This window comes from Zonotrichia albicollis, chromosome 6 (assembly GCF_047830755.1).
Source record: "Zonotrichia albicollis isolate bZonAlb1 chromosome 6, bZonAlb1.hap1, whole genome shotgun sequence".
Classification (NCBI taxonomy): Eukaryota; Metazoa; Chordata; class Aves; order Passeriformes; family Passerellidae; genus Zonotrichia; species Zonotrichia albicollis.
The window spans coordinates 15,684,231-15,698,703 of NC_133824.1; the positions used below are offsets into that span (position 1 = coordinate 15,684,231).

The window sequence follows — 14,473 nt, forward strand, 5'->3', positions numbered from 1 at the left end:
CTACTCACCACCATAGCACTAACAATGTCTTTGACACTTTTAGGTCCTAGAACATGGTGGTTCAGATTTATGTAAGGCTTAGCCAGATTTTGAATCAAGTGTGAGGCACGCACCCCTTCCATCAGCCTGTGTGCTTCCAAGCATATGGGCTCTGTGCCTATAATGTCAGCAAAGGCCTTCTCAGGATCTACAGAGAAAAAGTATATTGATGACTGGTGCATTGTGTGCCCATCTCTATTAAATAAATTAAACTACTTAATAAAATTAAGTAACACTATGCAACAACAGCACAGTTTTACTCCTTATGCATTATCATCCCCTGGTTCTCCCCATGCCTTTATCTCAGACTTTCAGGAGTAAATGTATCCTCCTTTCATATCCACTTGTCATCCACTGACTGGCTGCAGCTTCTCACCAGTCTGCAACGTGACTGAATTTTTTTTTTTTGTGTAACTGAGAACTTTTGACATCAGGTAAAAACTTTTTTTTTCCCCTTAATTTAAGCATGCAGCTGATATTGCCAGCAGAGGTAGGGCAGCTCAGAACATTCTGGCATACAACCAGCAGAAAGAATGCCAGCATTTTCATCTTGGTGTTGTTGACACAGCTGCAGTGAGACATATCAGTGCAGCTGGAGGCTGTATTTCCACAAAAACCTGTCATTTGGAATTCCTTCATCAAACCCCATACTTGGAGATCATATTTCTTCATGCTGTTATATGCATTCAGCAGTCTAACCTCAAGACAAATTCCCCTCTCAACAAAGTCATTTTCCAGTTCAGTCTGTAGCCTTCAACAAGATAGTCTTTGTTCTTGTGTTATTGTGTTTTTTGACTTTCCTTCCATTTATACCACGTTAGAAAGTTCTCTTCCAAAATCATGGATAAATCCTACTGTTACAAAAATGACTGCAAGGCTTGTTTTATCAGATGACTGACTTCACAAGGCAGAAAATAGAGGACAGCCACCAGAAAAGACTAGAAGGGTTGTGGCAAACCCGTGGTGTGCAGACCACAAGTGCTACAGTGTTTCATCAGGAGTGCACAAACAGGGATGCAGTCCCATTGCTGGTTTCAGCTAGCTCTTCCTGCTGCTCTATTAACAACTAGAGGAGACAATAGGGAACAAATAAATATCCCTGGTGTGTAGAAAGTAGTTGAAGAAAGATGTTTAATGTCAAAGGGAAAGCTCTTAAATGGAAATGCCCATTCTCCCCCCCTGCCTTTATCAATAGCCAGATTACATGTGGCCGTTAGAATTCTGGCAGGATCATGTCCTTGGCCTCCTTTTTGGATACTTACCAGTTGGTAGGTACAATTCTGACAGTATGGAAAGGCTAGTGAGTGCAGATGGTCAGAAACCATTCAGTTTCAACTCCTAGGTCAGTGTCAGGAGCTTGCATTGCCTTCTCTGCTGAGGCACCAGCCAGCAAGACAGACTCCTGAGGCCCAGTCCTTTTGGACATTTCATTCTGGTCTGCCATGAAGCAGATTCAGTTTGTCAATGCAAGCCTAGCAGAGATGTGACTCCCTGGATGTGACAGATCTTCCATTCGTCTGACTGAAGCCCCTCTTCAACATGCTGTGGATGTACTCCTGCATCCCTGCTTCGTGCCCAGCACTCCCTGTGCACTACATGCATGTGGTGTGGCCCCAGTGTGGGGAAGGGCTAACTCTGGGGCTAAGCTTTCCTCAGGTTCTTCAGGCCATGTGCAGGGAACTCACAGTTCTCCCACATTAGTTTCTTATTCCTTCACAAGCTACCTTTCTCCCCTTTCTCAATTTCTAAGCCCACCAGGCAAAGCAATTTTTTATCTTCGTCCTATTTCCCCACAAACATGCAAGCCAAAACCATACCAGCTGCTCCTACCTCTCTTGAACTGACTGACAACTCCCCAGGCACAGGGGCTGACTCTGTGATCAGACTCTGGGAATGCTTTGCAGTATACTTGTCCTGCATGGCAGAAGAAAAAGCATTTGAATGCCATTGTATATTGGGATTGAGTGTAAGCAGACTCACTGGAAGTGATACAGCTTCTCTTGTCCACAATTCATAGTTTATTTTATAGTTATAGAGAAAGAAAATTTGGAAAATTCCCTTTTAAGGGGACTAAATGCATGAAAAAATTATGAAGTGTTATTTTGCCAAAATAATTTCTGGCTAATAGTTTAATACATATTTTTTTTCCTTCCATGAATCTTCCTTTTCAGTCCCTGTCAGTGCTTTTACTACCTTTTCCCCTTACTCTCTATTGCCCTTTAGAGCTCCAGGCTATGAACCTGTAATTTTGTACCCTTCCTGGGTGTCACCTAGCACTGATGTGGAATGTGGAGCAGTTTAGCTATTTATTCAGATCTATAAGGGGAAAAGACTGGCCAGCTGGCACCCACATCACCACACTTCAACCAGCTCTGCAGCTGCATCTCCTTTATTAAGACCCTTTCCTTCTGCCAGATTTTATTTGTCAGATGATGGGTTTACTTGCATTACTCTAGTGTGAGAAAGACAAAAGGAAGGGTAAAAATAGGCTTAAATCCCATGTAAAAAAGTCATGAGACAAGTCATGTGCCCAGTACATTAGTCAGTCCCACAGTGTGTGGACTGAGCCTTCTGAGGTAGATTTAGAAATAATTTTGGCACTTCATAAATTGCATTATGAGCTATTTAAATATAGAAAAAACAAGCCTAAAAGAGTTGTCCCCCATGCCTTACAATAATTGCATTCAGAAACAATTGCATACATAACAACAAAGGAAAATAAGAAATTAACGTGTAATGACTAAATGACAGGGCAAAGGAGGTTTAGAACTTTGAGGGGAACTGTAATGCTAAGTTAGGAAGTCAGGCCAAAGAGCTGTGAGCAGCCCTGGCACCTGACTCTGCTGTGTACAAGCAAGGCCTGAGAGCAGCACATTCAGAAAACCCTGCTGCCCCCATGCCCTGCCTGTCCTGGGCAATGAAGAGCTCAGACAAGATCTGGTCTCAAAAGATGCTGAGCTCTGACATCTCTTAGAGGCAGTAGGGGCAGCTCGGTGGAGTGTCCTGGAAGCTGGTACTGCCAAGTCCTCTCATGATTCATTTTGCTTTTTCCAAGTGCTCCCAGATGGCAGCTCCCACCTCTGGCCACTGGTACTCTGGATCCCTGTTTGCTACCCTTGTTCTCATTGCTGCCTGGCCTCAAGAGAGAAACCTTCCCAACTGGTGATCAGCTTGGTGCAACCACAGTCCCTCTTAGCTGCTGCTGATTTTCCTTTGGCCATTTCTGAGAATTTCTGGAGTGAGTTTGCTAGTAAGTAAGTCCTGCACCTGCATCCTTCTCAGATTCATTCTCAGTGTCACCACTAGTGAGTCACAGGTTCATCGGCTTTTTCTCTTCTGTAAATGAAGAGTTCACAGCCAGCTCCTAGATCCTAGGTGTATGTTTCTCACACCTACACAGTAAAAGCACAGCTGCTTTGTGTTAAAACATCTCCAGGAGGAATGATGCCACTTGTAAGACCTGAGTTCTTGATTTATGCTGCTTATAAACAAACAGGAGAATCCTGTGTGCTGTTTGCAGGGGCTGTCCCGGTGTTGTGAGAAAGCCCTGCAGAGCCTGTGGTTGCCCTGTGCTGCCACATCACCCTTATGTGACCTCACCTGCACCTTCTGAATCCTAAGGGTGACATTCAGTACCAGAAACCCCATCATTCTGGGATCCAGTCAGCTCACAATAACTGAGAATAGCTATGATTTTGGCTGTGGACCTTCCCCCTTTCCCCCTAGATGTATGAAAAAGTCACGCGAAGCCATTGCTAAATGTTCTTGTCTCCTTTAAGTTCATGTTCCCGTTTGTAAAATTTCATGATAAAGTTAGACTGTGGCAGTTATAGTGTTAAATGAGATGAAGATAGGAATGTATTCACCTTTTTAGTCTGGAACAGATTCAGACTTCTCTACTGCCAAATTCCCAGTATGTTCAGTAATAAAGTGTGGCTTGTAAACATGTCAGCAGTTAATGGGGCCTTGAATCAAGTACTCACTCATTCCACCAACTCCTGTTGGTGCCAAAAGTGGTTCAGTGCTTATTATTTTACATCTTTTTTACTGAGGACTTTGTGACTTTTCCTAAGGTGCTAAAACCTGTAACAGAAGAGGCTTTCTGATAGAGCTTGAGCAGAAATAATTTATAGACTTAGAAATATTTTTACTTCCCAAATAATAGGATAATTTTTGTGGCTTTATTCCCTTAGGTTCTACAAAGATCTCTCAAACTGTCCAGTCATTAGAGACCGTGGAAGGATTACATTTGGATAAAAACCAAAATACCACAAAATCCAGTGGAAGGCTTGACCCTGAAGTAGGTGACCATTGTCAGCTTTGTTTGTATTGCCAAAATTTGAGAATATTTTTCTAGTGTAGGCCAAACAACTGTGGCGATTTGGCCACAGCTGCTTGCTTGTTTGTAGCACCAGCTAACATTCTTCTCTGATTTCAGTCTGAGAATTCTGATGTGGGTTGGGTTCTGAAGATCTTTTCTTAGATCTTTCCTTTCAAGGAACAGGCTGGTTTTAAATGACCCAGTCATGAGCTCCTAATGTTGCAGATCCTTCCTCTGGAGAACATCCTACATTCTCTGACTAGAAACCAATGATGGATTGGTTACTGCAACAGGAGATGGGAGACCACAGTCTAGTGCTTTGCCAGAGACATCTGTGGGATTTGAGACAAGTCCCTGCTTCGATGGTCTGTGGTGTTCTGTAAATGGAAATTTGAAAAAGAGTGGTAGGATTATTATTTATATACATTATAACATCATCTCAGATCCTAGCTGTGGACACTCATTGTGCTAATTGCTAATGGGAGAAATGGGTCTCAATGTCTTCACAAAGAACTCCAGCTGAAAGAACCAATCAAGTTCTGAAAGAATGGCTGGGGGGATTTTACAAGAAATGGATGTTAATGTCTTCGAAATGGGCCATAATGTCTTAATGAATATTAAGCTGCATTTTTTGAAGTAGCTAGATAATTTGAGTTTCTAAACTTTAAGGCAATATGTAGTAGGTGGTTTGGGAAGTCTTTACCTTCCTAGTGCCTCAGCTAATGGGGAAAGGAAGAGGGCAACCTGCAGCCAGGAGTTTAGGAGAAAAGGAGGCTGTGTCCTCCAAAAATTTGAGAGAGACCCCATGGAAGTAGGGCCAAATGGACTTGTATGGCCAAGTACGGCCAAAGTTGCAAGATTCCTCTGTCTTTTTTGTGAACACTGGCTTTTCACAGTGTGATTTTCTGCACATCAGTAATTGTTTAATTTAATTACGACCCATGAGATGGCAGCTGGTCACCATGAAGGGGGCAGTTTGGCAGCATTCATCAGTGCAAAAGGCAGGGATAATATGAATCTTGACTTCATTGCAGGTACTCAGAGTTTGGAAGAAGGCTACTGAGATTATAAATCAGAATTGTGTATTTGGTCTTAAAAAGCTGTAGTGTGCTTAGCTCAATCTGTTTGCCTTCAGGTGTTGAAAACGTGATTGTGGAGTGAAGCACAAACGTTCTGGACTTCAACCAGGACTTCGCTTTTCATATACAACTGCCTGGTTTCAGCACGTGATGGATCTCAACTTGCAAATGGCAGAGTACTCATAGCCAGGTGAGGACTGATTTTGCCAGCCTCTGATGACCTCTCAGCAGCACCAAGTGAGGGCACACTCCTGCTCTGCTGTCTTCCCCATCGCCACTGCCGCCTAGAGGTTGTGCTTTGCAAAACCTTAGCAATTATCAGTGCTGTTCGAAAAGCCCGTGCAACATCTGGAGCAAAAGGTGGCTTCCCAGGGGACAAGAAATCATGGAAATTTTCCTGTTTGTATTTCTGGAGAACAGGGGGTGAAAATTTTTGTTTGAAACCACAAATTTCAGGGTGGCGGAGCCATAAAGCAACTTTCACTCAGCCCAGGGTCACAGCTTCTGACCCCTCAGGCACAGCACGGCTGCCGGGCCCCTCCGCAGGCTGCGCTCCTGCCCCACCCCGGCCGGGGCCGTCCCACCACGGGCCGCGGCCTCCCGGGAGCGGGCGGCCCTGGAGCGGCGCCCGGGGAGGCCCAGGCCCGAGCCGGTGCGAGCCCCGGGGCCCGACGCGGTGAGTGCCCGGGCACGCCGGGCGCCGGCGAGCCCGCGCCGTGAGGCCGTAGCTGAGGCGGGGCCGGCGCGGCGGCGGGGCCGGGCTGGGGGCGGTGGAGGCCGGGCCGGGCGGCATGATCGGCACCGTGCTCTGCTACGTGCTGCTGCCGGCGGCGCGGCTCCTCCAGGCCCTCCGAGGTAACCCGGCCCCGGGCGGGCGGCGGCGGGGGCAGGGGGAGCTGCCGGGGGTGGCCCGGAGGGGCGGGGATGTCCCTCGCCGTCCCCCGCCCCGGCCTGAGGGGGGTGCGGCCCGGCGGCCGGGGCCGGCGCAGCTGCCCCGGAGCTCCCCAGGCCCCGGCCCTAGGCAGATGGGGCGTGGGGCTGCCGGGCCGGGGCTGCTGTCCCCGGGCAGCGCGGGGAGCTGCGTGCGTGGAGGGAACAGCTGCCGGCTGTTGTGCTGCAGAGGCAGAGTGCGCTTTGCGCAGGGGCTCCAGCTCCTGCCGCCAACCTGCTCTCCAGGCTGGGGGAGATACTTGGAGATGGGCAGCTCAGAGATCTGTGATCCCCCAAGGACCTGCGGGTGACTTCGTGGATGGACTTATGTTTCGTGTGCATCGCTATTTCACTTAGTTTCCCTAGATCCTGCTGCTACTTTACAATCCCTGATTACTGAGCTCATGTAAAGCCACCTTCCAGCCTGAACCTGTCCCTGGGCCTGTAGCAAATACTGGACTGGCACGCTGTCTTTTGTCATAGTGAGCAGCGAGCTGACTTCTCTCAAATTCAGCTCCTATTTTGTATTAACAGGCTTTTGCAGGCACTCATCGTGCCTGGTCAGGGGCGTGTGGAAACATTACCTTGGTGTGTTGGTGTTTCTGACATTAATGAACTTAATTACAAACCGACAGAGAGGAGTATGGTTCTTAAAGCTCCATTTCTGACACATACAGAAAACTTTGACACAAAAGATATAGTAAAACTATACATGAATGTTGCTGACTCCTCTATGTTACTGCTCTGGCTGACTGACAGGGATGCAGAGAAAAAAGTGATTTGTAATCAACAGTAATTGCTAGTTAACAGTAGAGACAAGTGTCTGTGCAGAATTCATAGCGAAGCGTAAATGCCGTCTCTTGTATAGATGCAAGTGAACAGAATCTCTGTCTTTTTCTACTTTACTGCAGAACTATTACTGTGTTCAATGTTACATTAAAAACAGTTTAAAATGGTTTTATTTTTTTGCCACATGTCAGTCATCAGGTGATCTGTAATTCTTATAAGGATTTCTTCTGTGCATATACTCTCTCTAATGAGGCATATGTTGGTCCCTATGTGTCTTCATTTTTCATCTCTTAGTAACAGAATGGTTTTTCTTCTACAATGCATTCTTGTGATGTATTTTACTCTTTTAGCTGACTGCTATTTCTTGCTCAGTCCCTGGAAAGAAACTTGCTCCAAAAGATGGTCTCCAAGACCTTAGCTTCTTAGCCCATGCACAATCAACTAACTTTTAGAGACTGCCTTTACATAAGTTGCTGAGAGCTGATATTTCCACAAGGCCTTTCAGCTTGGCTGACTCTCTGTGCTGCTGCATGAGTTAGAATTGCATTCTCTAGATTTGATAAAGCCATTGCTATTGTTTGCAGTTTCAGTGACTTGGACTAATATGACTGGATTTGGACTGTGGCTTAGCATTCTGGAGGAGGCAGGGGAAGTTATTTAGACTGTAACTGTTTTCCCTCAGAGAAATAATTTGTTTGGGTTACTATACTGAATGGTTGTATTGCACAGAGTTACAGCAAATGCGTTGGAATAAGAAAATAATGAGTAAGAAAGCATTTCTAGCTGTTTGATTTCGATTTTGTTTTTAAATGACAGATGCTTTCTTTACCTATCGAAAGAATGTGCTTCTGGCGAAGAGCCCGTCCACCCAGATAGAAGGTGTCTTTGCTGCAGCCAGAGGAAGATCAGTTCCAGAAGAGCAAGAAGCCCTTCTCCAGCAGTGGCTGGAGGAAGGAGCAGGGAATTTGCCAGCCAGTGAGAGTGTTCCAACAGTGAGGAAAGTATCAGTTACACTCACTAGTGACTGGTTAGAAGGTTCAGAGCTATTGATGACCAGCCTCAGTGACCTGAATACATCTCCGGAACTCACCCAGTGTGCTGATCAGCAGCACTTGGAGCTAAATGCCTTGGCTTCTTCAGAACTGCAAGATCATGCAGTGGCTGAACTGGCCAGATTACCATCAGAGGAAACAGTGACTGTAGCAGGCAGTGCCCCGTGGGCAGCTGTGGTCCCACAGACAGATCACCAGACAGCTGGCTGTGCTGGTATCAACGTGGAGGTGCTGAATGATGACCCAGCTGTGCTGGCCTGGAGTTTAGCATGTGACACAGAGGCAGTGCCACCAGTGCTCCCAGCCCAGCCCATTCAGGAAGCGGTGCCATTTTATCCTGTCTCATTGGAGGTGCCCTACCATGGTCAGTGATGGCTCTGAGTCTAATGTTTAGTTTGGGTTTGGCATTTGTATGAATGTGGTCAGGTTATTGTGTTTGGGCTTGCTGTCAGCAAGACATTGATTGCCCCTGCAGAGTTGACAGGATCTGCTAGTGAAAACTGTAAAGTGAGTTTTTGCTGAGGAGGGGCTGGTCACAGCTAGTGGTTTCTGTGCTGTGAGACTGTCTAGTCTGAATATCAATATATGGTCCTTACTGTTTCCAAATGATGGCTTTGCGCTCTAGGAAGCACTGAAAAGTGGGTCTGGTGTTTCAGTATGCTTGACTCTGGTCATGTGTTATGCATCCCTACAGACAACTATCCATAGATATACAGAAAGAGCACCTGAAAACCAGAGTGGGTGTGGATTTGCTCAGAGGCTAGAGTGCCCTAGCTTGGGGAATGAGAATGGCTGTTCTCTGGATCCCAGGGGAGCCAAAGTATCAGCAAGGTACCTAGTGCGGCTGTAACTTTGCTTTTTTGTCTCTTGCATATAGAGATCTTATGGAGAGACTGGGAGGATCTTTCTGTCCAGCCCTGTGTCTTAGAGCAGGTCTCAGAAAACACTCCCCTGTTTGAATTTCGAGTCATGTCTTACAACATCCTTGCCCAGGACCTGGTGGAGCAGGGCCTTGATCTCTATGTACACTGTCATCCAGACATCCTGAACTGGAGCTACCGCCTTCCAAACCTTTTGCAGGAGATCCAGCATTGGGATCCTGATGTAAGTATGACTAAGCCCTCTCTACATCAGTGTCACCAGAATTCGAATTCCTTGTTTGATCTAACAGTATTAAGAAAAGAAAAAGATGGGGGCAAGTCCTAGGAAGATGCTGCCTGCTTGGTAACTGGACACTGATTGGTCTGAGAGTGTGGACTTTCACAGACCATGTTTTTGGTGTCTGTCTTGCTTTGGTTGTAGAAACTAGTCATACTTAGATAGCAGGGCTTAACTTTTATAAACACCAGAAGTAGAGGAAGAAAGACCTGTCTTCTAAGGCAGTACAGGAGGAGAAGTCTGCATAGAAGAGGACTCCATGAATTTCTTATTCTTTGAGTCCTCTTTGTGGGATGAAGGATCTTTTATCTCATTGCTGGAAAACTGAATGATGTGCTACTGTGACCCAGAAAGTTAGTGCTTTTCATCTGGAAAGTACGGGACAGAGTTGCAGTGATGACATTTCTGTTTGGAGGGTTGGTGTGTGAATGCACTTTTCCACTTTCTTCCTTCCCCAAAACAAGGTGACTAGCGAATACTTGTGGAGCAAGTGAGGTCTCTGCCTTCCTTCCAGGTTCTGTGTCTCCAGGAGGTGCAAGAGAACCATTACTGGGAGCAACTGGAACCAACATTCAAGGAGATGGGTATGTCCTGCTTTTGTGGGTCTGTACATCCAGCTCATGGGACTGGCCAAGCAGTGCTTCCTGCTTAACATCTTCAAAGTGCTCAGTTTCAAGAGACCTCTTCCTGTTTGCAGGTGGCTGCTGGCCCTACTTCTGAACTATCTGCCTAGACCTTTGTCCTTTCTTTTGCAATTGATGTCTCTGAGTTGAAAGATAAGAATAACAAAACAGAGGGCCCTAGAAGGACAAGGAGCGAGGAAATACTTCCGATAATTAATAATGAAGGGTGGTTATTGGAAAAGAATTGGGTATATTGCTGTACCCCAATGTAGTAGGAACCTTTTCTATACAGACTTGCTGAGCCTGAGGTAGTGACTGGATAAACCTTTTAACAGGTGCTGGTTTCTTTTCAGGCTTTGCTTGTTTCTATAAACGGAGAACCGGGACGAAGACAGATGGATGTGCAGTGTGCTATAAGCGCAGCAGGTTCCAGCTGATCAGTCTCAGCCCCATAGAATACTTCCGGCCTGGCCTGGACATCCTCAACCGGGATAATGTGGGCTTGGTGCTGCTGCTGCAGCCGGTGCTCCCAGAAGGTCTAGGTCTGAATGCAGTCAGTCCTCTGTGTGTGGCCAACACTCATGTGTTGTTCAATCCCCGTCGAGGAGATATCAAACTGGCCCAGGTGGCATTGCTGCTAGCAGAGATTGACAAAATTGCAAGAACTACTGAAGGCAGCTACTATCCTGTCATCTTGTGTGGAGACCTGAACTCTGTACCTGATTCTCCACTCTACAAATTCATCCGGAATGGTGAACTTTCCTACCATGGGATGCCAGCCTGGAAGGTAGTTGCCAGCCAGAATTGGGATTGGATAGCTCTTTATTGTCTGCTGCTAGAGAAATGCATGGCTGCATTCTTCCTCTTGTGAGGAAATAGTCTTAATACTGAATAAAATGATTCAGCAGTCTTCCCCAGTGTCTCCAGCGCTGCAGGGGAAAGAAGCAGACAAGTGCGTGCATGTTGTTTCCATCACTGCTCTTCTGGTTTCTCTTGGGGCACACTTGTGATAATAGATCACTTAATATCAAATCTTTTTTTTCCTTTCCTATGGAATTTTTGTGCCTGTGTGACTGGAAGTGTAGGGAAATGCAACTCCACCAAGACTTACTGAAATTTTTTTGTGGATGTTTGTTCTAAAAAAAGTTCGAAGTGGGTCTCTTGTGATTGTCTTACTGTGTGTCTGTGATCAAATATATGGTTGTCATTCAAGCTAAATCATCACTTCAATAAGATACCTGTAAAGTATCTTGTCAGGTGACTTTTAGCTAATTATATCTGTCCCCTACAGCTGAAGGTTTACTATAGCTTTACCATACTCTGAGTAGCTTAGCTCATGCCTTTCTAAGAGGGCATTCTCCTGTCTTGCTCCTGGCAAGTGTATATATGTACATTGTCTATAGCTTGTGCATTTGCTCTCTGTCACTGATGTTTGCTCTCCTTTCCTGGCCTTCTTGCAGGTGTCTGGTCAGGAAGACTTTTCCCAGCAATTGTATTCACGGAAGCTGCTGGCCCCACTGTGGCCAAGCTCACTGGGTGTAACAGACAAGTGCCAGTATGTCACCCTGTGCCAGCCAAAGAAACCTGGTGAGCTCCAGTATTCACTGACAATATGAGTTTGCTGAGAATGGGCAGTTTGTGGGCCTTGCTGTCTCTCTGAGTAGCTTGGGCATGTGCTGCATGAGGAACTTGACAAAGATTCTCTCCTTCTACTTTGTATATGAGTTAAATACATTTTTTTCCAGAACCTATTGGATTTCTGCCATTTTCTTTCTCTAGTGAGGAGCAGAATGTTCCTCTACCAGTAACACTTGCTCTATGTCTCTTTCATATTCCCCGACTTACACTTTTGTGCAGTTGTAAACTATGTTCAGCAGGCATTGCTTTAATCTCCGGGTGTTTGGGGTGTGGTTTTGGATAGTATTTGCAAACCACTGTAAAGAAATCATTCCTAAGATCCAGTTACAATCATGTCTCTTCTCTGCATCCATTAAGAGGACTAAAAAAAATGGAGTCCACACAAAATAGCTTTTGTTAAAATATTGAATTCACCCTGGATCTCCAGAAATGTTTTTCTCAGCAGACATTTCTTGGAGGTGCACTAACTGATCTGCTTGAAAGTCCCTTGAACTTTTGGTGTCTCGGAGAGGACATTCTTACTTTGTGCTGACAATGACTGTTGCATCTGAGGGATAGGAATAGATGTGCTTGCTCTGTTCTTCTACTTTTACACATCTGTTCTACATGTAGGTTATCAGGTGATAACCTGATACCATTCTAGTCTCATGGTATCAGAGTGCTTGGGAACAAAAGCCTCTCTCAAATTAAAGAGCTCTAAGAGGCCCAAAGGTCTGAAATACAGGTGGTCACACCCTGGAGGTGTGACTTTGCTGCAGTTACTTTCTTTTAATTGGTGCTTTTCTCTGCAGGGAGACGCGAATACAGCCGGGACTTCCTGCTGCAGTTCCGCTTTTGCGATGCTGCCTGTGAGCGACCGCCGCAGCTGGTCCTCCTGGAAGGTGTGACAGATGCTAAACCAGGTATTAACGGGAGACTTTGCAACTTGTCACTCTCCTGGCTCAGTGGAGCCTCTCTTCTGAGGACAGACTGAGAGAGTTTGGACTGGAGAAGAGAAGGCTCCACTGAGGCCTCATTGTGGCCTTCCAGTACTAAAAGTGGGCTTATAAAAAATGAAGGAGAGTGACTATTTACACAAGCATATAGTGATGGGACAAGGGGAATGGTTTTAAACTTCCTAAAATTCTTTACATAGAGGGTAGGAAGGCATTGGGTCAGGTTGCCCTGAGAAGTTGTGGATGCCGCACCCCTGGAAAATGTTCAAGGCCAGGTTGTATGGGGCCCTGAGCAGCCTGATATAGTGGGTGACATTCTTGCCCATGGGATGGAGGGATGGAACTAGATGGTCTTTAAGATCTCTTCCAGCCCAGGCCATTTTGTAACTGTGTGATTCTATGATTTCAAGGTAAACATGAGGTGGAGGTAATGCCTGGTGAGGAAAGGGAAAGGCAGAAGGGTGCCTTCTGTGACCATGATTAGATTTCATGAGAGCTCAGAGAAGTACACTTTCCTCCCTCATACACACTGACTGTGTTGTTTGAGATGCATTGATATTCAGCTTCTTGAAGCTCTTTCTTCTAAACTTCTTTTAAGCTGAAACAGATATGTATATTTCTTTTTTCTGCTTCAAGACTTTGGTGGCAGAGAACAACCTGAAGACTGTAATGATACACGGTGGTCCCAATATAGATGTCTCTGGAAGCTGGTACCCAGTAGACATTCCTGCACCTCTGGGCCTTGTGGCATGGCTGGTTCTGCTTTCTCCTTTTCTTTTCTGCCTTTCTAGACACCGTTTGAGTAAGCTGTAGGCTAAGACAAGCAAACTTTCTTTTGAGAGCAAATGTTGAAATACCCTGGACTTTGGTAATATTGAATGCTTTAAGGACATGTCCTCAGCAGGACAGAAGATGAGTTCTCAGTTGTTTGCACTGATCTGCTCTAGAGATGCTCCTGTTAGTCTTACAGCTTGTGTTTTTTTTGGATATTTTCCTTTATGATATTCATGACTCAAAGCTATCTGCTCTTCTTGGGCAAGAAGATTCGTTTGGTTTCAGGAGAAGCTTCTCAGACTTGGGATGAGTAGCCTGTTCTGGGATCTGTGTAGGTCTGGCTGGAATCTCTTTGCTCCTTTGCAGACCGCCCTGCACACTGGCCCAAGCCTGCTGCCATGGTGAAAGACCCTGATCCTCAGCCATTCGTCCCAAGGTAACTTGGTGCACCTTCAATGGCCACAGTCTTCAAACTCAGCCTTGTTTTCCTGAAAATCTGGCTGAAGGAACGACTGAAGTAAATGTGAGAGTGAAAGAGGGTAAAGAGGGCTATCTGGAAGAGCTAGGTCCATCCAGGATTGTCCCAGCAGCAGGATGCTGTTCTGTCAGCATTATGTTGGTGAGATTGAGAATGAAGGGCATAGGCATGTACAGGACTGGGTATTGAAGGCAAAGGAAATTCAGAGTCTGTCTTGCTTTGGTGTAAGTGGAGCGAATAGTTCTGAAAGATTTTATGTGCACATAAAGTAGGAGTGGTTCAGACAGTTGCATCAGCAAGGGAACATTCAGCTATGACTGCAGTACCAAAAAGGCATAATTCTCTTTCCTTTCTTGGTGGCTGTTTGTGTGCAGGTGTTCAGGTGTTATCCAGCATGGCCTCAACCTGACCTCTGTCTACAGCCACTTCTTGCCACAGAGGGGACGCCCAGAGGTCACAACAATGCCCATGGGGCTTGGAGCCACTGTTGATTACATTTTCTACTCAGCAGAGCCTGTGGAGAACAAGGCGGGTGAGTGTGGCAGTGCAGGGCTTATCTCTGTGACATTGGAAGAGGACTATGAGACAGGTCAGATGGGCAGTGCATTTCTTTAGCTGGTGGATCTACAGGATCTGTCTTTGAAATAATACACAAGG

The 14,473-nt window shown here is 45.9% G+C and overlaps 1 protein-coding gene across 8 annotated transcripts in view; it reads left to right on the top strand.

The window, feature by feature from the left end:
• ANGEL1 (angel homolog 1) overlaps positions 1–14,473 on the top strand; it is a 113,097-nt gene that overhangs the window by 89,027 nt on the left and 9,597 nt on the right. For 4 of the 8 annotated variants that reach the window (XM_074542574.1, XM_074542575.1, XM_074542573.1 and 1 more), the window contains exons 5-15: positions 3,095–3,289; positions 4,233–4,339; positions 5,496–5,629; positions 7,975–8,574; positions 9,088–9,314; positions 9,883–9,952; positions 10,345–10,778; positions 11,452–11,578; positions 12,421–12,531; positions 13,705–13,774; positions 14,191–14,348. In XM_074542574.1, coding sequence (XP_074398675.1) covers positions 8,208–8,574; positions 9,088–9,314; positions 9,883–9,952; positions 10,345–10,778; positions 11,452–11,578; positions 12,421–12,531; positions 13,705–13,774; positions 14,191–14,348 — 1,564 coding nt within the window. In that variant the 5' untranslated portion in view covers positions 3,095–3,289; positions 4,233–4,339; positions 5,496–5,629; positions 7,975–8,207. Of the gene's footprint in view, positions 1–3,094; positions 3,290–4,232; positions 4,340–5,495; positions 5,630–5,962; positions 6,116–6,137; positions 6,295–7,974; positions 8,575–9,087; positions 9,315–9,882; positions 9,953–10,344; positions 10,779–11,451; positions 11,579–12,420; positions 12,532–13,200; positions 13,676–13,704; positions 13,775–14,190; positions 14,349–14,473 lie in introns of those variants that run through there. The other 4 variants (XM_074542577.1, XM_074542571.1, XM_074542572.1 and 1 more) reach the window with 4 other exon arrangements.